This window comes from Balaenoptera acutorostrata, chromosome 10 (genome assembly GCF_949987535.1).
Source record: "Balaenoptera acutorostrata chromosome 10, mBalAcu1.1, whole genome shotgun sequence".
NCBI lineage: Eukaryota > Metazoa > Chordata > Mammalia > Artiodactyla > Balaenopteridae > Balaenoptera > Balaenoptera acutorostrata.
This window is the reverse complement of record NC_080073.1, coordinates 35,561,875-35,587,897: the sequence shown is the minus strand read 5'-3', so window position 1 is coordinate 35,587,897 and position 26,023 is coordinate 35,561,875. Positions and strand designations below refer to the sequence as shown.

General features: G+C 41.4%; 1 protein-coding gene across 1 annotated transcript in view; it reads right to left on the bottom strand.

The window, feature by feature from the left end:
• The window catches only part of CHDH (choline dehydrogenase), a 61,973-nt gene that overhangs the window by 6,000 nt on the left and 29,950 nt on the right, over positions 1-26,023 (bottom strand). The window contains exons 2-5 of the mRNA XM_007174782.2: positions 15,166-15,924; positions 14,378-14,529; positions 13,493-13,622; positions 12,411-12,545 (exon numbers count right to left, since the gene is read on the bottom strand). Of these exons, the coding sequence (XP_007174844.1) occupies positions 12,411-12,545; positions 13,493-13,622; positions 14,378-14,529; positions 15,166-15,868 (1,120 nt within the window). The 5' untranslated portion in view covers positions 15,869-15,924. The remainder of the gene's footprint in view (positions 1-12,410; positions 12,546-13,492; positions 13,623-14,377; positions 14,530-15,165; positions 15,925-26,023) is intronic.

The following is a 26,023-nucleotide window of genomic DNA, read 5'->3' as shown; positions in this document are numbered from 1 at the left end:
AACCGCTTCATCTTCAAGAAGATTCACAGAAAGGGCTTTAGACAAGTACAGGTTTCTGATAACTTTTAAATCATACTACTAAACTAGGTAAGACTTTTTTTTTTTGAGTAGCTATTTTATTTATGTCTTTGTTTGTTTATTTATTTATTTGTTTATTTAATTTTTGGCTGCACCGCGAGGCATGTGGGATCTTAGTTCCCCGACCAGGGATGGAACCCTTGGCGTCTTAACCACTGGACCACCGGGGAAGTCCCAGGTAAGATATTTTTTTAACAGTCTAATGGAAACTGTTAACAAAAAGGATTAGTTACATAGGATTGAGTAAACTGATGAATGTGGTTATAATTTTTATGGTTTCTGTCTGAAACATTACTAGCTTTTAATCTATGTTTTCCAGATATAAAGAAACCCCCTCAAACTAATTATGACTTATAGCAATTTGGTAAATTGTACCTTTGTAAGCAGAATTGAAACACTTCTCTTTTCTTTGTACCTGATCCCTCCAGAGATTGGAAACTCTTAGGTTCCCAGCAGCTTTATAAGATAAATTAGTAAAGCCACCTCCTAACAGGTGCAGGAATCTCAAGTTATTTTGCGGACCTCAAAAAGGGAGGGATTCACCTAAATCTATAAGGCAAAATCTGTGACAGGCCCTTGGCGTGGCTTTCCTGGCCTTGGGAGGCCTTTTATTAAACTTAGTTTGCAGACAAATTAATCTTGATTTGGCTATATCTGATAAAAATGAGGGTAATTTTAGGGAGAAAGAGACGTTTCAGTGGATATCAAATTCTAATTCTGTTTATCGAGGTCTGTATTCACTAAGACTCACTTCTCAGATAGTGCCTTGCTGTTACGTTATATTGTTGCAAAGTTTAATTGAATTATTAAAAGGACACTCTAAATTTGTTTCTGAAGCTTAACTCAGTATCTATCTTTGGATGAAGATCAGATGCTCCAGGATCTGCAACCAGAAGGTTAACACCAGGCTATGGTCATTTAAATTTAAAGGCTCCCTTATGTTGGGGAAATTAAACCATACTAGGGATAACCAGCCTAGTAACACTAGGAAATTGGGCTGGGTGCCTTATGGACAATGCCAATATATAATGTCCCTTCAAGATAAGAACTGGTACACAACAGACTAAGTCAGATGAACTGGGATATACTGGGCTGCACCTAATGGAAGTTCTTGACTTAAATTTTTACGTATGACCTTACTAATACTGCTAGCTATATTATTTTTTATATTGCCTGTTTTACAAAATTGTTGTTTCTTGCATTACCAAATATGTGACTGAGCCTCTGGTAAAATGATGATATATAGTTACATATGAGATCAATGATTGTTATAGTGTAACTCTAGATATAGTGTAACTCTAGATACTCTAGATTGTTATAGTGTAACTCTAGATATGGGAAGAAGCATATCAGCATCATCCCTCCTAGATTTAATCTAACTAGAAAGTATTTTACCAAAAACTACCTCCCTCATTCAAATAAAATTTTCTACACTAGTATCAGACCAAAAAGGCCTAATCAAACTATATTTTCTCTCATTCCTCTTTACCCTCACCCTAAGCATAGTTCTATTTAATTACCATGAGTAACCTCTATAATAACTACAACACCAATAGGCAATGATCAACCAGTGACAGTCACTAATCAAGCACCATAACTGTACAACGCCACAATTCCTACAGCTCCTTCACTAAAAAGTCCAGAATCACCTGTATTATAATCCACTCAGTCCTCTAGCCTGTTAAACTTGAAATACAATCTCCACCTCCTCATCTTTTAAAACATAAAATACCATTGAAAATTATATTATCAACCCTGAAAGAAATATACCTCAAACAGTCTTCTTAGAAACTCAAACCTCAGGATACTGCTCAGTAGCTACAGCTGTTGTATAACCAAACACTACCAACATCCCCCCTACATAAATCAAAACTACTATTAAACCCAAAAATGAGCCTCCAAAATTCAACACAGTCCCACAACCAACACCCACAATCAACCCAAGTCCACCATAAATAGGCAAAGGTTTTGAAGAAAACCCCACCAAACTAATTACAAAAATAGTACTTAAAATAAATACAGTGTATGTTATCATTATTCTTACATGGCCAATGACGTGAAAAATCATCGTTGTTATTCAACTATAAGAACACTAATGACCAATGTCACACCCATTAATAAAAATTATTAACAGTGCATTTATTGATCTTCCAGCCCCATCAAACATTTCATCATGATGAGATCTCGGTTCCATTTGTTTAGTATTACAAATCTTAACAGGCTTATTCCTAGCAATACATTACACATCAGACATAATAACCGCTTTCTCACCGGTAACACATATCTGCCGAGATGTAAACTATGGGTGAGTTATCCGATACCTACATGCAAATGGAGCGTCCATATTTTTTATTTGCCTATTTATTCACATAGGATGAGGCTTCTATTATGGATCCTATACTTTTTTAGAAACATGAAACACTGGAATCATCTTATTATTTACAGTCATAGCCACAGTATTTACAGGCTATGTCTTACCTTGAGAACAAATATTCTGAGGGGCAACAGTTATTACTAATCTCCTCTCAGCAATTCCATATATCGGCACAAGCCTTGTCAAATGAATCTGAGGTGGCTTTTCAGTAGATAAAGCAACTCTTACACGCTTCTTTGCTTTCCATTTTATTCTCCCATTCATTATTGCAGCACTAACAGCTGTCCCCTTACTATTCCTTCACAAAACAGGATCTAATAACCCCACAGGAATCTCATCTGATGTAACAAAATTCCATTTCACCCCTACTATACAATCAAAGACATCTAGGTGCCTTATTACTAGTTCTAGCACTAATAATGTTAGTGGTATTTTCGCCCAATTTATTAAGAGACCCTGATAACTATACCCCAGCAAACCCTCTCAAAACACCACCCATATCAAGCCAGACTGGTACTTCCTATTTGCATATGCAATCCTGCGATCAATCCCCAATAAACTAGGAGGAGTATTGGCCCTAATCTTTTCAGTCTTAATTCTAGCACTCATCCCAATACTCCATACATCTAGACAACGAAGCATAACATTTTGACCTCTAAACCATAATATTTCGATCTCTCAGCCAATGCCTATTTTGAGTACTAGTAGCAGACCTATTAACACTAACATGAATTGGAGGACAACCCGTGGAATACCCCTTCTTTACTATCAGACAACTAGCATCTATTTTATATTATTTCTTTTTAATTCGGGTACTAATGTCAGTAACTAGCATCACTGAAAATAATCTCCTGAAATGAAGAGTGTTTGTAGTATATCTATTACACTGGTCTTGTAAACCAGAAAAGGAGAATAACATTCTCTCCCTAAGACTCAAGGAAGAAGCTCCAGATCCACCATCAGCACCCAAAACTGAAATTCTACTTAAACCATTCCCTGAAACTTTGTTATGGGACATTTACAAGATTATTAAGTACCATGTCAGTATTAAAATAACCTCTTTTTACCATAAACTACTATGTACTTCGTGCATATATGCACTACCACATTAATATGTACCTAATACCATATCGTACATAATGCATTATATGTATAATGTGCATTATTTACCCCATGCTTATAAGCATGTACATTATCTTATTGACAGTACACAGTACATTATATGTACAATCGTACATTAATCATTTACCCCATGCTTATAAGAATGTACATTATCTTATTGACAGTACACAGCACATTAAGTCAAATCAATTCTAGTCAACGTGTGTACCATATCCAATAGGTCACAAGTGTAACCAGCAGGCTGTGTGAAACCACCAACCCGCTTGGGGGGTCCCTCTTCTCGCTCTGGGCCCATAACTTGTGGCGGTTTCTACTAATGAACTTTATCAGACAAGTGGTTCTCACTTCAGGGCCATTTCACCTGAGAGAGCCCACTCTTTCCTCTTAAATAAGACATCTCGTCGGACCAATGACTAATCAGCCCATGCTTACACATAACTGTGATTTCACGCATTTGCTAATTTTTAATTTTTAAAGGGATGCTGTGACTCAGCTATGGCCATCTGAGGTCTTAACACAGTCAAATAAATTGTAGCTGGACTTTAATTGAATATTATTTACCAACATCATCAACCATAAGGTGTTATTCAATCAATGGTTACAGGCCATGAGGAAATTACGGACACACATACGCACACGTACACGTACGTACACACACACATGCAGTAAACAGATGAATAACCTGTTTAACAAACCCTCTTTACCCCCCACTACATCCCATGCTCTACATGCCTGTAATGCCTTGCCAAACCCCCAAAACAAGGCAAAAACATATAAATACATGGAACTTAGCCGTCTACTCAATAAACATGAACTGAATGCTCAGAATTAGATAGACCTAGAAAATAAACCCCAATCATACCAATCAACTACTTAGATATTTACCATTTATATAGACCACTTTTATCAAAATTTTAACACTAAATCCAACATAAACCACATAAAACAACCATACACATGTTACTTCACTATGTAAAAGCAGCTTGTTAGTGTAGCTTAAAATCTAAAGCAAGGCACTGAAAATGCCCAGATGAGTTTACCAAGTCCATAAACACATAGGTTTGGTCCCAGCTTTTCTATTAATTTTTAATAAAATTCACATGTAAGCATCTGTGCCCCAGTGAGAATGCCCTCTAAATCATTAAGATTAAAAGGAGCAGGCATCAAGCACACTAATATGAGTAGCTCATAATGCCTTGCTTAACCACACCCCATGGGAAACAGCAGTGATAAAGATTAAGCCATAAATGAAAGTTCGACTAAGTTATATTAACTAGGGTTGGTAAATTTTCTGCCAGCCACCGTGGTCATATAATTAACCCAAATTAATAGAAACTCGGTGTAAAGTGTGCTAAAGCGTGATGTAAAATGAAGTTAAATTTTAACTAAGCCGTAAAAAGCCATAACTAAAATAGACTACGAAGGTGACTTTAGTATTTCCTGACTACAGGACAGCTAAGACCCAAACTGGGATTAGATACCCCACTATGCTTAGCCCTAAACCCAAATAACTGCAAGAACAAAATTATTTGCCAGAGTTCTACTAGCAACAGCTGAAAACTCAGAGGACTGGACGGTGCTTCCCACCCTTCCAGAGCAGCCTGTTTCACAATCGATCAACCCTGCCAGCCCGCCAGCCCTGGCTAATTCAATGTACCACCATCTTCAGCAAACTCTAAAAAAGAATAAAAGCAAGCATAATTATCATACATGAAGACGTTAGGTCAAGGTGTAACCTACAGGATGGGAAGAAATGGGCTACATTTTCTATTTCAAGAATATATTTCTCACACACGAATTATGAAAACTAAAAACCAAAGGAGGATTTAGTAGTAAATTAAGAACAGAGTGCTTAATTGAATAAGGCCGTGAAGCACGCACACACTGCCCATCACCCTCCTCAAGTATTATAATAATTTCCTATAATCAGCAAATACTAATCATACGAGAGGAGACAAGTCGTAACAAGCATACTGGAAAGTGAGCTTGGATAATCAAAGCGTAGCTTAAATAAAGCACCTAGTTTACACCTAGATTTCATAATTTATGAATATTCTGAATTAAATCTAGCCCAACACCTCTCCCCATATCTACTAATATAAGCAGACTAAATAAAACATTCACTCAACATTTAAAGTATAGGGGATAGAAATTTAAAATATCCTCTGGCGCTATAGAGAAGGTACTGTAAGGGAATGATGAAAAAAGCATTAAAAGTAACAAAAAGCAAAGTTTACCCCTTGTACCTTTCGCATAATGATTTAACTAGGGAACATCTAACAAAGAACTTAAGTTAAATATGGCGAAACCAGACGAGCTACTTATGAACAGTTTATTACAACAAACTCATCTATGTAGCAAAATAGAAGATTTATAAGTAGAGGTGACAAACCTAACGAGCCTGGTGATAGCTGGTTGTCCAGGAAAAGAATTTCAGTTCAACTTTAAAAATTACCAAAATAATTATAAATTTTAATGTATTTTACAATGTTATCTAAATAGGTACAGCTTTTTAGAAATGGATACAATCTTATCTAGAGAGTAAAGACAAACAACACCATAGTTGGCTTAAAAGCAGCCACCAATTAAGAAAGTGTTCAAGCTCAACAATAACTTTAATACCAATAACAAGCAAATCAACTCCTAGATTTGTACTGGACTAATCTATTGACCGACAGAGGTAATAATGTTATTATGAGCAACAAGAAGTATTTCTCCTTGCATAAGTTTACATCAGTAACTAATAATATACTGATAATTAACAGTAAATAAATACAACTCAACATTAAATTATTTATTAAACACTGTTAATCCAACACAGGCAGGCACTCAAGGAAAGATTAAAAAAAGTAAAAAGAACTTGGCAAACACAAACCCTGTCTGTTTACCAGAAACATCACCTCTAGCATAACTAGTATTAGAGGCACTGCCTGGCCAGTGACAACTGTTAAATGGCCGCAGTATCCTGACCATGCAAAGGTAGCATAATGATTTGTTCTCTAAGGACTTGTACGAATGGCCACACGAGGGTTTTACTGTCTCTGACTTTCAATCAGTGAAATTGACCTTACTGTGAAGAGGTGGGAATAACAAAATAAGATGAGAAGGCCCTATGCAGCTTTAATTAATTAAGCAAAAAAAACCTAACTAAACCACCAAGGGATAACAAAATTTTATATGGGTTGACAATTTTGGTTGGGGTGACCTTGGAACACAAAAAAGGCTCTGAGTGATTAAAGTCTAGACTTACCAGTCAAAACATATCATCACTAATTGATCCAAAAAATTGATCAACAAGTTACCCTAGGGATAACAGCTCAATCCTATTCTAGAGTTCATATCAACAATAGGGTTTATGACCTCGATGTTGGATCAGGACACCCCAATGCTGTAACCGTTATTAAAGGTTTGTTTGTTCAATGATTAAAGTCCTACAGGATCTGAGTTCAGACCGGTTTCTATCTATTATATAGTTCTCCCAGTATGAAAGGACAAGAGAAATAAGGCCCACTTTAAAAAGTGCCTTAAAACCAATTAATGATATAATCTTAATTTAATTAATACATATAATATATTACTCAAGACCAGGGTTTGTTAAGGTGGCAGAGCCCGGTAATTGCGTAAAACTTAAACCTTTATAACCAGAGGTTCAAATCCTCTCCCTTAACAAAATGTTTATAATTAATATCTTAATATGTGTTATCCCCATTCTTCTAGCCGTAGCATTCCTAACATTAATTGAACGAAAAATTTTAGGTTATATGCAACTTCAAAAAGGGCCAAATATCGTAGGACCACGTGGCCTATTACAGCCCATTGCTGATGCAGTCTAATTATTCACTAAAGAACCACTACGACCAGCGACATCCTCCATTTCCATATTTATCATTGCACCAACCCTAGCCCTAAACATATGAATTCCCCTACCCATACGTTACCCCCTTATTAATATAAATCTAGGAGTATTATTTATGCTAGCTGTATCAAGCCTAGCTGTATACTCCATTTTATGATCCGGATGGGCTTCCAACTCAAAATACACATTAATTGAAGCCCTACAAGCAGTAGCACAAACAATTTCATATGAAGTAACACTAGCAATTATTCTTTTATCAGTCCTCTTAAGAAACAGGTCTTTTACCCTCTCAACCTCCATCACAACACAAGAGCATTTATGAAAAATTTTCCCATCATGACCCTTAGCTATAATATAATTTATTTCCACTCGAGCAGAAACTAACCGAGCTCCCTTTGACCTAACAGAGGGAGAATCTGAACCTGTATCAGGCTTCAACACAGAATATGCAGCAGACCCATTTGTCATATTTTTCTTAGCAGAATATGCCAACATTATCATAATAAACATTTCCTCAACGATCCTATTTCTAAGAGCGTTCCATAACCCCTACATACCAGAACTATACAAAAGCAACCTTATCATCAAAACACTATTACTAACAATTTCTTTCCTATGAATTCAAGCATCCTACTCTCGACTCTGATACGATCAACTAATACATCTACTTTGAAAAAACTTCTGACTACTAACGCTAGCCATATGCATATGACATGTCTCACTACCTATTATAACATCAAGCATTCCTCCACAAACATAAGAAATATGTCTGATAAAAGAGTTACTGTGATAGAGTAAATTACAGAGGTTTAAACGCTCTTATTTCTAGAATCATAGGAACTGAACCTATGCTTAAGAATTCAAAATTCTTCGTGCTACCACATTACACCATAATATATAGTAAGGTCAGTTAAATAAGTTATTGGGCCCATGCCCCGAAAATATTGGTTTATATCCTTTTCGTACTACTAAACTCCATCATCTTTATCATCATCCTAACAACCATTATCTCAGAGACCATAATTGTAATAACTAGCTCCCACTGACTACTTATTTGAATCGGTTTTGAAATAAATATACTAGCCATTATTCCCATTACAATAAAAAAGTTTAACGCTTGAGCTATAGAAGCATCCACTAAATATTTTCTAACACAAGCTACTGCATCCATATTACTTATAATAGCCATTATCATTAACCTATTATACTCCAGCCAATGAACTATTAACAAAAATCTTTAATCCAACAGCATCTATAGTAATAGCAATAGCCCTAACCATAAAACTAGGACTATCTCCATTCCACTTCTGAGTACCTGAAGTTACACAAGGCATCTCATTAACAGCATGCTTAATCTTATTAACATGACAAAAACTTGCACCCTTGTCAGTATTATATCAAATCTCACCATCCATCAGCCTAAACCTAATATTATCCATATCCATACCATCTATTATAATTGGAGGATGAGGTGAACTAAACCAAACCCAACAATGAAAAATTATAGCTTATTCATCAATTGCTCACATAGGGTGAATAACAGCCATTATACTGTAAAACCCAACTATAACAATCCTAAACCTACTAATATATATCATAATAACACTTACCATATTCATACTATTCATTTACAGCTCAGTCACCACCACACTATCACACACAAAATAAAATACCCATTATTACAACCCTCATTCTCATCACCCTATTATCAATAGGAGGTCTTCCTCCACTATCAGGATTTATGCCAAAATGAATACTTATTCAAGAAAAAACAAAAAAATAACAATATTATTTTACCCACACTAATAGCCATCACAGCGTTACTCAATCTGTACTTCTACATACGACTCATGTATTCTACAGCACTAACTGTATTTCCCTCTATAAATAATATAAAAGTAAAATGACAATTTGATTTGACAAAACAACTTTCCTACCAACAGTAATTGTAATATCCACAATACTCTTATCCCTTACACCAATCCTTTCAGTATTGGACTAGGAGTTTAGGTTACACAGACCAAGAGCCTTCAAAGCACTAAGCAAGTATAAGTTACTTAATTCCTGCTCAATAAGGATTTCAAGACTATATCCTACATCAATTGAATGCAAATCAAACACTTTAATTTAAGCTAAATCCTCACTAGATTGGTGGGATTACATTTCCCATGAAACTTTTAGTTAACACCTAAATACCCTAGTCAACTGGCTTCAATCTACTTCTCCTGCTGCCAGGAAGAAAAAAAAAAAAGCGGAAGAAGCCCCAGCAGGATTGAAGCTGCTTCTCTGAATTTGCAATTCAATATGTAAAATTCACCACAGCACTTGGCAAAAAGAGGACTCAACCCCTGTCTTTAGATTTACAGTCTAATGCTTACTCAGCCATTTTACCTACATTCATAAACCGCTGACTATTCTTAACTAACCATAAAGATATCAGTACCTTATATTTACTGTTCGGTGCTTGGGCTGGAGTAGTAGACACTGCCTTAAGCCTGTCAATTAATGCTGAATTAGGCTAACCTGGAACACTGCTAGGAGATGATCAGATTTACAATGTACTTGTAACAGCCCACGCATTTGTAATAATTTTTTTTATAGTTATGCCTATCACAATTGGAGGCTTCAGAAACTGAATAGTCAGTCCCATGAATGCTGGGGCACCCGATATAGCCTTTCCCCATATAAATCATACAAGCTTCTGATTACTTCCACCCTCCTTCCTACTACTACTTGCATCATCAATAGTTGAAGCCGGTGCCGGTACAGGCTGAACTGTATATCCACCCTTAGCTGGAAACCTAGCCCATGCTGGAGCTTCAGTAGACCTTACTATCTTTTCCCTACATCTAGCAGGTGTTTCCTCAATTTTAGGTGCTATTAATTTTATTACTACGATTATTAATATAAAGCCACCCACTATACCCCAACATCAAACACCATTATTTGTAATGATCAGTTTTAATTACAGCTGTATATCTGCTATTACCATTACCTGTATTAGCAGCCGGGATTACTATGCTATTAACAGAACGAAACCTAAACACAACCTTTTTTGACCCCGCGGGAGGGGGTGATCCAATCTTATACCAACACCTATTCTGATTCTTCAGAAAACCTGAAGTCTATATTCTGATTTTACCTGGATTTGGAATAATCTCACATGTTGTAAATTATTATTCAGGAAAAAAAAAAAGAGCCTTTTGGATATATAGGTAAGTATGAGCCATAATATCAATCGAATTTTTAGGATTCATTGTATGAGCTCACCATATGTTTACAGTAGGTACAGATGTTGACACACGAGCATATTTTACATCAGCCATTATAATTATTGCTATTTCCACAGGAGTAAAAGTATTTGACTAGCAACCCTTCATGGAGGTAATATCAAATGATCTCCCACCATAATATGAGCCCTAGGCTTCATTTTCCTTTTTGCAGTAGGTGAATTAACAGGAATTGTCCTAGCTAACTCATCACTAGACATTGCCTTTCACGATACATATTACGTAGTCGCACACTTCCACTACATATTATCAACAGGAGCAGTATTCACTATTATGGGAGGCTTCGGACATTGATTCCCACTATTCTCTCAGGTTATACACTCAACTCAACATGAGCAAAAATTCACTTTGTAAGTATATGTGTAGCTGTAAATATAGCCTTCTTCCCACAACATTTCCTAGGTCTATCTGGAATACCATGACAATATTCCGACTACCCAGATGCATACACAACATGAAATACTGTCTCGTCCATAGGCTCATTTATTTCACTAACGGCAGTAATATTAATAATTTTCATAATTTGAGAGGCATTCGCATCAAAACGAGAAGTCTCAACAGTAAAGCTAACATATCTCCCAGGAGAATTTGGGAGGGGCAAAAGAGGGAGGAGAAGACCAATCTCCCAGAGTCCTTCTCGCTGGAATCCATCTTGGCTGAGAGACGCACGCACCACCAGCAAGGACCCTGAGTCAGACTATGGGGCAAGCGAGATGACTGGCCAGAGACAACCCAGAAACTAACCCATTACCATAAAACCTGAGACTGCGAGGCACGTGGCAGAGCAGTTCTCCTGGGTTCCCCCAGGCTCTCCACCTTGGGGTTCCTTCCCAATAAAGTCTTTTGCTTTGTCAGTACGTGTGTCTCATCGGACAGTTCCTTTCCGAGTGTTAGACAAGAGCTTACTCTCGGGCCCTGGAAGGCCCTGCAACACCTGCACCGCCTCCTCCTCAAGGTGCTGCAGTCTCCCTGGCCCAACAAATTCGTTCTTCAAGCACAGCAAATGCCTAGCCCCGGGGCCTTTTCACGTATTCTTCCTGCCTAACAGACCCCCTGCCACCATTCTCTAGTTTAACATCCTAATTAATTATTCCTTCACTGTACTTAAAACTTAGCATGTTTACTTAGTTTCCTTCCATTGTCTCCACTAGCACGTAAACTCCCTAAGAAAACCTGCCTTATTAGCACTTCTCACCATGTAGCACAGCACACGGTAGGTGTGCGAGAAATGCATGCTGAGTGAATAAGATTTCGAAGCACTACTTCCTGGCCAAACTCAGTACTCTGAGACCCAGCTAGAAACCGCATGGAAAATACTGAGAAATAGAAGCTGTAGTCCAGCGTCAAGTGCCCTTTCTCTGCATTTTCTCCTGGCCCCTTGGGCCCCAGGCAGTGTCCAGGATGAGGCCATCCCTATCCATCCATCAGGAAGGGCAGCACCCAGCCCCTGCAGAGTCTCACCCCGGGCAAGCCCTGTGTATCACGTCTGGTCCTCACACCAACCTGCCACACAGGAACTGCATATCCCCATTTTGCAGATGGGAAAACTGAGGCTCAGAGAGCTGAAATAAATGGCATAGCTCAGCTTTGAACCAGCAATCTGGAACCACAGCCCGGGCTAAGCACCTCAGGAGGGAGGCTGTGCTGCCCACAGAACATCTCCCCCAAAGTCATGGATGAGCACACCCACCTGTGAACTTCCAGAGCCACTCCAGGCCAATCCGGACCTTCCTCAAGGGCTTCTGTGCTGAGTGGAGGGTGATGGGGGAGGTGCACGCCTGCTGGATGTATATCTCCAGGTGGTCTTGGAGGTTCTGGCCAACTCCTGAAACCAGAGGGGGTGGTTAGGAGAATGTCTCCCAAAGGGGCTTAGCTGGCTTCTCAACATCCCCTGGTTTTGAAAACTTTTCCTCCACCCACTTATCTGCCAGGCCAGCTCCTGCTCATTCCCAGGGACACCATTCCCTCACTCCCAGCCATGTCTGGCCCTCTCAGATGCTGCTTGACACTCGCTCCCAGGGCAGCACCTGTAGCCATCCAGGTGCCTTCCTGCTAAGCAGCACCCTCCACCGGGGCAGTGCCCACGCCTCCAGCTGGCACCACTCAGTGAGCTGCCCCGGAATGGCTGACCCTGCGCCCTCACCCCTGGCCTGGGGAAGGAGGGAAGCAGGCCCGTCATGCTGTGCAGCCCCAGCATGAGCCCATCCAAGCTCAAGGGGACACTGGGCAGGTCACTGTCATGGACCAGCACTTTCAAAGACCTCTTATGATAAAGCCTCAAGCTCTGGGAGCTTGAGTTATAAGAGAGGGCAAGAGGGACAGGGCCAGGCTCCAAAGGGCATCAGAAACAGTCTATGAAATAAATATTAGGCCTGGGAGAACCATCTGAACATGAACAGCATGTCAGGGTAGCTGGTGTGTCCTGAGGACGGAAAACACAAAGGCCCGGACCCCTCTTGCCACAGGGCTGCCCGGTTGACCTGCCTGAGCCTGGCCCCGTGGGCTTTACGGGCAGATGCTCCCTGCTAGAGGTGCCTCGCTGCTGAGAGGGATGGCATGTCTGGGGAAGAGAGGAAAACAACACAAAAGCTTGGGGTTTCGCTGGGGGTAGGAGTCCAGCGAGGCATGGGGGACCTTCAGGCTCGCGGGAACAATGTGACAGTTCTGAGGAGCCCTGACTCCTGTCCCCTCCCCACTCCATGCTAATAAAATATAATGAACTGTTTTATTTAACAGGGACACCTTTGGGGCGCAGTGGGGAAGGGAGCTCACCAGGAAGGTGGCATACCACCGGGATGCCCAGTTGCTTGAGGTCGTCTGCATCGCCCACGCCTGACAACATGAGCAGCTGTGGAGAGTTGATGGCACCTCCACTCAGAATCACCTCCTTGCTGGCGTAAGCCTGGAAGAGGCGAGGGGCCATGCAGGTCACACTTTCCCAGAAAAGCCAGTCAGAACCCCAAGAACATGGCCTTGGCATGACGTACCCACATGGTGGGTGGGGATCCTGCTCACAGGCTCCAGAGCAAGGAAGAGGACGCTCAGGGCGCCGCTAGGTGCAAGTAGCCCGCACGTGCAGCTGTGGGCGTGTGTGATCATAAATCAAGCGTGGTTCATACTCTGATGTATTCTGCAACAGCCTGACGGTAACGATGGTCTTAAAAACAGGACTGTAGAGCTTAAATGAGACAAATGAAAGCAGGCACTCAAACGAGCAGTTTAAATAAAGCACATGGTGAGCGAGATCTTCACGTGGGATGCAGAACAATCCCCACATGCTCCTATGTGAAAAACAGCACAGTGCAGAAATGGGGGGTGTGATCACAGGTATGGTTTTTAAAGCCTCTAATATAAACCTATCAATTTCTGGACAAGTGTGGAAGGCAATAGCAGAAAGAGGTTCATGGGGGCACTCCTGCCCGGGCACCATGGGCCCTTTGCAGGTGGCTAGACTGGGGCTTCCTCACCTCAGCCAGGCCACCACCTCCTGGGGACAGTCTTTCAGGCTGTTGCCACCAGCCACTCACTCCTTATCGTCACGTTGATGGAGACAAGGACATAACTCCTGCCCACCCACACTGACTGAGCGTGAACATGGGGTCACTGCCCACTCCCTCCCTGCCATGTGAGCTGCCCATGTGGTGGTAATTCACTCACCCTGTGGCTCTGGCCGTTCTTGATGTACTCCACACCCACTGCACGGGTACCTTCAAACAGCACCCTGCTCACAAATGTCTGGGTCTCAGCCGTGAGGGTGGGGCGGCGCAGTGCCGGATGCAGGTACGCACAGGCCGTGCTCCAGCGCCTGCCTGCAGGACAGAGCAAGGAGATCAGCCACAGCCACAGCCTGTTCCCTAGGCACCTATCGTGCAGGGGGAGGTAGGGAAGGACTGGAGAAAGAGGGAATTTGCCCTTCCCCTGACTGTGCAAGCTCTGCCTTTAAAGGAAGGCTGAGACCAAAATACCCTGTCCAACTGACATCCACATCTACCTGGGGCCCCTGGATGCAGGTGGGAAAACATCCCTCACCCTTGACAGCACGACAGAGACCAGGGGTGGCTGATAATGAGAGCCCTGGGTCCAGCCGGGCCTTGCCTCTGCCCTGCTGCGAGGCCCGTCACTGCTCTGTGCCTCAGTACGCCCATCTGTAAGGCTCTAAAACTTGGGGCTGTGTGGCCAGAGAGCTGCCCCTTCATTCCACATCAACAGGGCCCAGAGGATGCCCAAGGGGTCACCATCTCCGAGTCACTTCTCATTGGCTTTGAATGGTATTCTGTGGCCTGTCGCCAGTGTAATCTGTCACATCCCCTCCACCTCAAACCAGCCCGTCTGTCCACACTTCTGACCATGACAGTTGGGGGCAGGAGGGACGGGACTGTGATAGAGCAGCGTTTCGTTCTTAGAGGAGGAACCTGGGAGACGGGGAATCGGAGGCCTCGCGCTACCTTCGTGGATGGTCATGTCCATCCAGCCGAAGCCCTCTTGCTGGAAGCCGTTCATGTCCTCGGTGAGGGGGTAGCCGGCCTCCTGCGCCGCCTCCAGGAATGCGCGGTGCAGCGGGTGGCCGCTCTTGCCGCGGGACACCCGCAGGGGACCGTCGCCGCCGCGGTACCTCCCGGCGCCCAGCTCGTGCGCCTGCGCCTTGCGGAAGTAGGGCAGGCAGTGCGCGTAGTCCCAGCCCGCCGCGCCCTCCCGCTGCCAGCGCTCGTAGTCCTCGGCGTGCCCGCGGACGTAGACCATGGCGTTGAGCGACGACGAGCCGCCCCAGACCCGGCCGCGCGGCCAGTACAGCACGCGGCCGTCCAGGCCCGGCTGCGGCTCCGTGTAGTAGCACCAGTTGTACCTGTCGTCGCAAAGGTTGGCCACGAGGGCCGCGGGCATGTGGATCTTCCACAGGAGCCGCTTGCTCCCCGCGTACACATCCTTGGGCCCGGCCTCCAGCAGCAGCACTCGCTTGTCGGGGTCCTCCGTGAGCCGGCTGGCCAGCACGCAGCCAGCGGAGCCCGCACCCACCACCACGTGGCTGTACTCACCCCCAATCCGGGGGCGCTCGCTGGCCAGGGCACGGATGCCCCGGGGCCAGTGCTGCCCCAGGGCTCTCCATGGGCCCAGGCTCCCTCGCCTCCAGCCTGGAAGGATGCACCACATGCTTCCAGCCCAAGTCCTCTTACTTCCACGGAGGGGAATGTGATGATTCACTTTCCCTAAAACAGAAAAAGAGGCTTTGAAAAGTTTAACTCAGCATGCACTGCAGAATCAACCCAAAGCTAGGGCAGCAAAGGGCCCCTGCAGGCCCGCCAGGTGCCTGCCGGGCGCTGGGTGGGGCAGGCCTGGCTGGCACGTCACTGCCCTGGGGAACCAGGAGGAGCGAGCGGAAGCACAAGCAGGGATATCAGTCCTGTGGGATCTGCGCACGGACCGACAAGCACAGGGCTGGGGGCACAGGAGAGAGTCTCCTCCCCAAGCTTGGAGTGGCGAGGTCCCCAGAAAGGCTTCCCTGTGACATCTGTGCATGAACCTGGAGGCCGGGCAGGAGTCTACCTGCTGGAAAGCAGGGGCTTTCCAGGTTTACCCTCACTCCTCATCCATTCAAGACAGTTAGGCAGTTGCTGAGTCCCTACCACGTGCCAGGCACCATTTCCTCTCTAGCAATACTCAGAAAACAAGACATCTGCTCTCAAAACTGATGGTCTGGGACTAGGGAGACAGACAAGACTTACATAAATAACCAAAGGAAGGTCAGGGTGAGAGGCTGGAGACTAAAGAGCTCAAAGCCTTTGACCTAAGGGCCCCAGAGTGCACGAGAGGGCTTTTCAGCAGGGGATGGGGTCAGAGCTACAATCTTTCAAGATCACTCTGTTGAGTGCTGGAGTTTTAACAAACACCAATAACTTCTGGAGGATCCCTTCCCAGCAATGTTCATATTAATCCCAACATGCTCAGTGCACAGAGGTGGAAAAGAGCCGAGATATCCCATCAAGACCTCCACTGACACAGGAACCTCTGAGAAAGCCCCACCCATGAGGGTCAGGCACACAAGGCCCACCCAAGACTGAGGCTGCAACAGGAGAACAGGAAAACCCTGATAAATCCCTCCACCCCTTCCACGAGCCTATATCAAGTAACAGCAGCAGCCTATCACTGGAGGCAGACTAAGAGGTGAGAGTGGAGAGAAAGGTTCCACACCCCCCCATTCCTGCAGGCACGGGAGAAAGAGGCAGCAAGGCCTCCTAAAAGCTAAATCTGAAGCAGGAATTCTGATAACCTTCCAGCGCTCCAGGCCTCATGCTAGCGCAAGGCAGCAGCAGCCCACGGTGCAACTCCCAACTGGGTTGACTCAACACTCCACGCTAACGACCTGATAGAAAAAAAGGCATGCCCTTTTCTAGGCATAAACGCTATTTGCCTCAGTCCCTACTATCCTGGTACACACAAGATCATGCATTCAATAAAAAAATTAATAGACACAGAAATAAGAAAAAGAAATGACTCATTATAAAGAGAAAAGTAGTTAACAGAACCAGACCAAGGGGACCCATCCAGATGTTAGAACTATCAAACAAAGACTTTAAAATAACCAAGTTTAACATCTTAAAAGATTTAATTGAAAAGGTGGACATGTTGAACAGATAGGCAATTTCAGCAAAAAGTTGGCAACTATTAAAAAAGGCACAAACAGAACTGCTAAAAATAAAAAAAAATTTTTTTAATTACCAGAAATGAATAATTTGACTGGACATAGCAGAGAAAACAGTAAGTGAAACCGAACATTAGGTTAATAAAAATTATCCAAATGGAAATAAAAACAGAAGAAGGAGTGAAAGAGGGGGAGAGAGAGAGAAAAGAGCAACTCAGAGTATGGGATGATATCAGACTGTCTAAAGTATAGACAACTGGAGTCCCAGAAGTAGGAAAGGGATAAAGGGAAAAAAGAAGAGGGGGAGAGAGGAGCAGAGGGAGAAGGGGAGAGAGAGGCAGAGAAGGACAGAGAAAGAACAGGGGAGAAAAGCTATCTGAAGAGATAATTGCTAAGACTTTTCCAATATTAATGCAAGACAAAAACACCACAGATTGAAGAAGCTTAGAGCATCCCCAGCAAGATCAATACACAGAGAAACACATCTAGGTACATCACAGTCAAACTGCAGAAACCCCAGGAAAAAATCATCAAAGCAGCTGCCCACCCTCCAAAAAAAACATATGTACAGAGGAATAAATTTAAGAGTGGCTGCAAACTTCTCATCAGAAAACTTACAATACAGGATTGGATCTAGATGGTGGGGGAGTAGGACAGGAAGCTCACCTTCTCCCACAAATACATCAAAAATACATCTACATGTGGAACGATTCTCACAGAATACCTGCTGAACGCTGGCAAAAGACCTCAGGCTTCCAAAAGAGCAAGAAAATCTCCACATCAGTGAGTAGGACAAACGAAAAAAAAGAGAGAGAGAGAGAGAAAGGAATTGGGGCAGGACCTGTGCCCCCAGGAGGGAGCTGTGAAAGAGGGAATGTTTCGGCACACTGCTAAGTCCCCTCACTGGTGGCAGGGACTGAGGGCTGAGGCTTGGGCTTTGGAGGTCAGACCAGGGAGAGGACTGGGATTGGCTGTGTCAAGACAGCCTGAGGGGGCCAGGGTGTGCTCGCCACAACCGAGGGAGTATGGGAAAAAGCCTGGGCATGCCAGAGAGGCAAGGTGCCATTGTTGGGTGGCGTGCAAAGAGAGGGGCAGGGCCACCATAGGAGCTTCTTTCGCCATGTAGGGCACCGCCTACTGGAGCTCTGAGGGCAGGTGCGAGCCACCGTTGCCACCTTGGACTCCAGAGGCGGGCATGGACTGTTGCTGCCACTGAGGGTCCGTTGACTGGGCAACAAACACTGCCCCTGCCTTCCCGGGAGCCCACGTGGGCCACACACCTGCACACCCCCTGTCAAGGGGATAACGGCCAGCACATGCTGAGGAAAGAGACAGCAAGCATCCAAACCAAAAACAGCCCTCACACCAAAAAAAAATTAAACCCACACATGCTACATAGGGATGCTCCCACATATAAATAGCCCTCCAAGACTACAGTAGATAATTGTTTCTCCTAAACTCACAGAGTAAGAGAAATATAAGCAAAATGAAGAAGCAGAGGAACCACTCCCAGTTAAAAGACCAAGAGAATTCCCCTGAAGGAACAAACAATGAAACAGACCTCTTCAGTCTAACAGACACCAAGTTCAAAAAAGAGGTGAACTAACACAACATTGTAAAGCAATTACACTCCAATAAAGATGTTTTAAAAAAAGGTAAAAATGAAAATACTGAAGGAATTAAGAAAGGCTATCAAGAGAAATGCAGATTACTGTAAAAAAGGAACTAGAAACTATAAGGAGAAGCCAAGAAAAATTAGAAAATTCATTTGCTGAGATGAAAGCTGAGCTAAAGGCAATGAATAGCAGAATGCACGATGCAGAAGAAAGAATAAATGATCTGGAAGACAGAATAATGGAAATTACCCAATCAAAACAGCAAACAGAAAGCCAAATGAAAAAAAAAATGAAAGCAATATAAGATAACATAAAGCATGCCAATCTACACATAATAGGGATTGAAGAAGGAGAAGACAGAGAAAAGGGGATTGAAAATGTATTTGAAAAAATTATGGCTGAAAACTTCCCAAACCTAAAGAAGGAAACAGATATCCAGGTACAGGAAGCACAGAGGGTCCCAAACAAGATGAACCCAAACAGACCTGCACCAAGACATATGATAATAAAAATGGCAAAAGTTAAAGAGAGGATTCTAAAGGCAGCAAGAGAAAAACAAAGAGTTAATTACAAGGGAAACCCCATAAGGCTATCAGCTGATTTCTCTACAGAAACACTGCAGGCCAGAAGGGAGTGGCAAAATATTTTCAAAGTCTTAAAAGAGAAAAATCTGCAATCTAGAATACTCTACCCAGCAAGATTATCATTTAGAATAGGAGAAAAAATAAAGAATTTTTCAGAGAAGCAAAAGCTAAAAGAATACAGCAATACTGAATCTAACCTAAAAGAAATATTGAAAGGTCTTCTTTAGATAGAAAAGAAGCAAGAAGATATAGAAAGGAGGAAATCACAATTGGAAAGTAAATCACTTAAATTAGCCAGTATACAGATCAAAAAGAAAAAAACAAAAACAAAAACCTATTTGTGAAAGCGATGATAAACAAAAGAACAGAAAAAGGATAAACATGAAAATGTAAAAAAGGATATCAAAATCATAAAATGTGGGGAAGGAGAGTAAGAAAATGTAGTTTTTGTTTTTTTTTTTAAAGAATATGTTTGAACTTATATGACTATAAGTCTAAAGCAAGAAGATATAGGAAGGGGTTAACATACTTGAAAAACAGGGCAACCACAAATCAAAAACATACAATAGATTCACAAAAAACAAAAAGAAGGGCTTCCCTGGTGGCGCAGTGGTTGGGAATCTGCCTGCCAATGCAGGGGACACGGGTTCGAGCCCTGGTCTGGGAAGATCCCACGTGCCGCGGAGCAGCTGGGCCCGTGAGCCACAATTGCTGAGCCTGCGCATCTGGAGCCTGTGCTCCGCAACGGGAGAGGCCGCGATAGTGAGAGGCCCGCGCACTGCGATGAAGAGTGGCCCCTGCTTGCCACAACTAGGGAAAGCCCTCGCACAGAAGCGAAGACCCAACACAGCCATAAATAAATAAATAAATAAATAAAAAATTAAAAAAAAAAACAAAAAAACAAAAAGAAGAGAACACAAGTATAAAATAAAAGGAAATCATCAAACCACAAAAAGAAAAAGGAACAAAAAAGAAACATAGAGTCAACTGGAAAACAAGATTTAAAATGGCAATAAATACATATATATCAATAATTACCTTAAATGTCAATGGACTGAACCCTCCAATCAAAAGACGTAGAGTGGCAGACTGGATTAAAAAAACAAGAGCCTACAATATGCTGCCTACAAGAGGCCCACCTTACGGAAAGGACACACATAGATTCAAAGTAAGGGGATGGAAGAAGATATTTCATGCAAACGGAAATGACAAGAAAGTGAGAGTTGCAATACTCATATCAGACAAAATAGACTTTAAAACAAAGGCCATAGAGAAAGATAAAGAAGGACACTAATGGTAATAATGGTAAGTTATGGTAAAAGGATCAATACAAGAAGAGGATTTTACACTCGTCAACATATATGCACCCAATATAGGAGCACCCAAATACATAAAACAAATACTAACAGACATAAAGGGAGAAACTGATGGGAATGCAATAGGAGACTTTAACACCCCACTCACATCAGTGGACAGATCTCCTAGACAGAAAATCAATAAGGCAACAGAGATCCTAAATGATACAATAGAACAGATTTAATTGATATTTTCAGGATATTACATCAAAAAAAAAACCCACATTTTTTTCAAGTGCACATGGGACAGACTCTAGGATTGACCACATACTAGGGCACAAAACTAATCTCAGCAAATTTAAGAGTATAGAAATTATTTCAAGCATCTTCTCTGACCACAACAGCATGAAACTAGAAATCAACCACAGGAAAAGAAATGAGAAAAAAATAATTTCATGGAGACCAAACATCATGCTACTAAAAAACCAATGGGTCAACAAGCAAATCAAAATGGAAATTTAAAAATACCTTGAGATAAACGACAATGAAAAGACAATCATACAAAATTTATGGGATGCAGCAAAAGCAGTTCTTAGAGGGAAGTTCATAGTGATACAGGCCTTCCTTAAAAAATAAGAAAAATCTCAAATAAACAACCTAACATACCACCTAAAAGAATTAGAAAAAGAAGAACAAACAAAACCTAAAGTCAGCAAAAGGAAGTAAATAATAAAGATGAAGGAGGAAATAAATAAAATAGAGATTAAAAAAATAAAAAAAAATCAATAAAATAAAGAGCTGGTTCTTTGAAAGGGTAAACAAAATTGACAAACCTCTGGTCAGGCTCACCAGAAGAAAAGAGAGAGAACCCAAATAAACAGAATAAGAAATGAAAAAGGAGAAATCTCAACTGATACTGCAGAAATACAAAAACAAACAAACAAACAAACAAACAAAACCCGTAAGAGAGGGAATTCCCTGGCAGTCCAGTGATTAGGACTTGGCACTTTCACTGCTGTGGGCCCAAGTTTGATCCCTGGTTGGGGAATTGAGATCCTGCAAGATGCATGGTGTGGCCAAAAAAAATTTTTTTTAATTAAAAAAAAAAACCCATAAGAGAATACTATGAACAATTATATGCCAACACATTTGACAACCAAGAAGAAATGGACAACTTTCTAGAAACATAAAGCCCACCAAAATTAAATCAAGAAGAAATAGTTAATTTGAACAGACTGATCACTAGAAGTGAAATAGAATCTGTAAAAACAAACAAAAAACAAAACAAAAAAACTCCCTACGAACCAAAGTCCAGGACCAGATGGCTTCACACGCGAATTCTACCAAACATACAAAGAAGAACTTATAGTGATCCTTCTCAAACTCTTGCAAAAGATTCAATGGCAGGGTACACTCCCGAAGACATTCTATGAAGCCACCATCACCCTGATATCAAGACCAGACAAAGATACCACCAAATAAGAAAATTACAGGCCAATATCTTTGATGAATATAGATGCAAAAATCCTCAATAAAATATTAGCAAACCAAATCCAACAACACATAAAAAAGGTCATACACCACAACGAGGTGGGATTCATCCCAAGTTCAAAAGGGTGGTTCAACATATGCAAATCAATCAATGTAATACACCACATAAGCAAAAGAAAAGTCAAAAACCACATGACCATCTCAATAAAGGCAGAAAAGCATTTGACAAAATTCAACATCCAGTCATGATAAAAACTGTAACCACAGTAGGTACAGAGAGAACATATCTCAACATAATAAAAGCCATTTCTGACAAACCCACAGCCAATATAATACTCAATGGTGAAAAGCTGAAACCCTTCCCACTAAAATCTGGAACAAGACAAGGATGCCCGCTCTCACCACTTATATTCAACATAGTATTGGAAGTCCTAGCCACAGCAATCAGACAAGAAAAAAGTAAATAAAACGTATTCATTTGGAGGGGAAGAGGTAAAACTGACACTATATGCAAATGACATGATACTATACATAGAAAACCCTAAGAACTTCAACAAAAACTACTAGATCTAATAAATGAATTCAGCAAAGTAGCAGGATACAAGATTAACATTCAGAAATTGGTTGCATCTTTTTAAACAGTAGATCCTTGTTGGTTATCTATTTTAAATATAGCAGTGTGTAAATGTCAATCCCAAACTCCCAAACTATCCCTCCCTTCCCCACATTTCTTTACACTAACAATGAAATATCAGAAAGGGAATGAAAAAAAAATAACTTTTAGGACCTAGAAAAACAAAAGAGCAAACAAACATTGATGAACAACACAATAAATGAAATTAAAAATTCTCTAGAAGGAATCAATAGCAGAATAACTGAGGCAGAAGAATGGATAACTTACCTGGAAGATAAAATACTGGAAATAACTACCACAGAGCAGAATAAAGAAAAAAGAATGAAAAGAATTGAGGACAGTCTCAGAGACGTCTGGGACAATATTAAATGCACCAACATTCAAATTATAGGGGTCCCAGAAGAAGAAGAGAAAAAGAAAGGGACTGAGAAAATATTTGAAGAGATTATACTTGAAAACTTCCCTAATATGGGTAAGGAAATAGTCAGTCAAGTCCAGGAAGTGCAGAGAGTCCCATACAGGATAAATCCAAGGAGAAACGTGCCAAGACACATATTAATCAAACTATCAAAAATTAAATGCAAAGGAAAAACATTAAAAGCAGGAAAGGAAAAACAACATATAACATACAAGGGAATCCCCATAAGCTTAACAGCTGATCTTTCAGCAGAAACTCTGCAAGCCAGAAGGGAGTGGCAGGACAAGTTTAAAGTGATGAAAGGGAAAAAGCTACAACCAGAATTGCTCTATGCAGCAAGGATCTCATTCAGATTAGACAGAGAAATTAAAACCTTTAAAGACAAGCAAAAACTAAGAGAATTCAGCACCACCAAAGCAGCTTTACAATAAATGCTAAAGGAACTCCTCTAGGCAGGAAACAGAAGAGAAGGAAAAGACCTACAATAACAAACCCAAAACAATTAAGAAAATGGTAATCGGAACATACATATTGATAAATACCTTAAAGGTAAATGGATTAAATGCTCCAACCAAAAGACACAGACTGGCTGAATGGATACGAAAACCAGACCCATATATATGCTGTCTACAAGAGACCCACTTCAGACCAAGGGAAACATACAGACTGAAGTGAAGGGATGGAAAAAGATATTCCATGCAAATGGAAATCAAAAGAAAGCTGGAGTAGCAATTCTCACATCAGACAAAATAGACTTTAAAATAAAGACTATTACAAGAGACAAAGAAGGACACTACATAATGATCAAGGGATCAATCCAAGAAGAAGATATAACAATTGTAACAATTTATGCACACAACATAGGAGCACCTCAATACATAAAGCAAATGCTAACAGCCATAAAAGGGGAAATCGCCAGTAACACAATCATAGGAGGAGACTTTAACACCCCACTGTCACCAATGGACAGATCATCCAAAAGGAAAATAAATAAGGAAACACAAGCTTTAAATGATACATTAAACAAGATGCACTTAATTGATATTTATAGGACATTCCATCCAAAAAAAAACAGCAGATTACACTTTCTTCACAAGTGCTCATGGAACATTCTCCAGAATAGATCATATCTTGGGTCACAAAGCAAGCCTTGGTATATTTAAGAAAATTGAAATTGTATCAAGTATCTTTTCCTACCACAACGCTATGAGACAAGATATCAATTACAGGAAAAAATCTGTAAAAAATACAAACATATGGAGGCTAAACAATACACTACTATATAACCAAGAGATCACTGAAGAAATCAAAGAGGAAATCAAAAAATACCTAGAAACAAATGACAATGAAAACATAATGACCCAAAACCTATGGGATGCAGCAAAAGCAGTTCTAAGAGGGAAGTTTATAGAAATACAAATCTACCTCAAGAAAAAAGAAACATCTCAAATAAACAACCTAACCTTACACCTAAAGCAATTAGAGAAACAAGAACAAAGAACCCCTAAAGTTAGCAGAGGGAAAGAAATCATAAAGATCAGAGCAGAAATAAATGAAAAAGAAATGAATGAAACAATAGCAAATATCAATAAAGCTAAAAGCTGGTTCTTTGAGGAAGATAAACAAAATTGATAAACCATTAGCCAGGCTCATAAAGAAAAAAAAGGGAGAAGACTCAAATCAATAAAATTGGAAATGAAAAGGAGAAGTAACAACTGACACTGCAGAAATAAAAAGGATCACGAGACATTACTACAAGCAACTATATACCAATAAAATGGACAACCTGGAAGAAATGGACAAATTCTTAGAAAAGCACAAGCTTCCAAGACTGAACCAGGAATAAATAGAAAATATCAACAGACCAGTCACAAGCACTGAAATTGAAACTGTGATTAAAAATCTTGCAACAGGGCTTCGCTGGTGGTGCAGTGGTTGGGAATCTGCCTGTCAATGCGGGGGACACGGGTTCTATCCCTGGTCTGGGAAGATCCCACATGCCGCGGAGCAACTAAGCCCGTGCACCACAACTACTGAGCCTGCGCTCTAGAGCCCACGAGCCACAACTACTGAGCCTGCGTGCCACAACTACTGAAGCCCGTGCACCTAGAGCCCGTGCTCCGCAACAAGAGAGGCCATTGCAGTGAGAAGCCCACACACCGCAACGAAGAGTAGCCCCCGCTCGCCGCAACTAGTGAAAGCCCGCGTGCAGCAACAAAGACCCAACGCACCCAAAAATAAAGAAAAAAAAATCTTCCAGCAAACAAAAGCCCAGGACCAGATGGCTTCACAGGCAAATTCTATCAAACACTTAGAGAATAGTTAACACCCATCCTTCTCAAACTCTTCCAAAATATAGCAGAGGTAGGAACACTCTCAAACTCATCTACGAGGTCACCATCACCCTGATACCAAAACCAGACAAAGATGTCACAAAGAAAGAAAACTACAGGCCAATATCACTGATGAACATAGATGCAAAAATCCTCAACAAAATACTAGCAAACAGAATCCAACAGCACATGAAAAGGATCATATATCATGATCAAGTGGGGTTTATCCCAGGAATGCAAGGATTCTTCAATATATGCATATCAATCAATGTGATAAACCATATTAACAAATGAA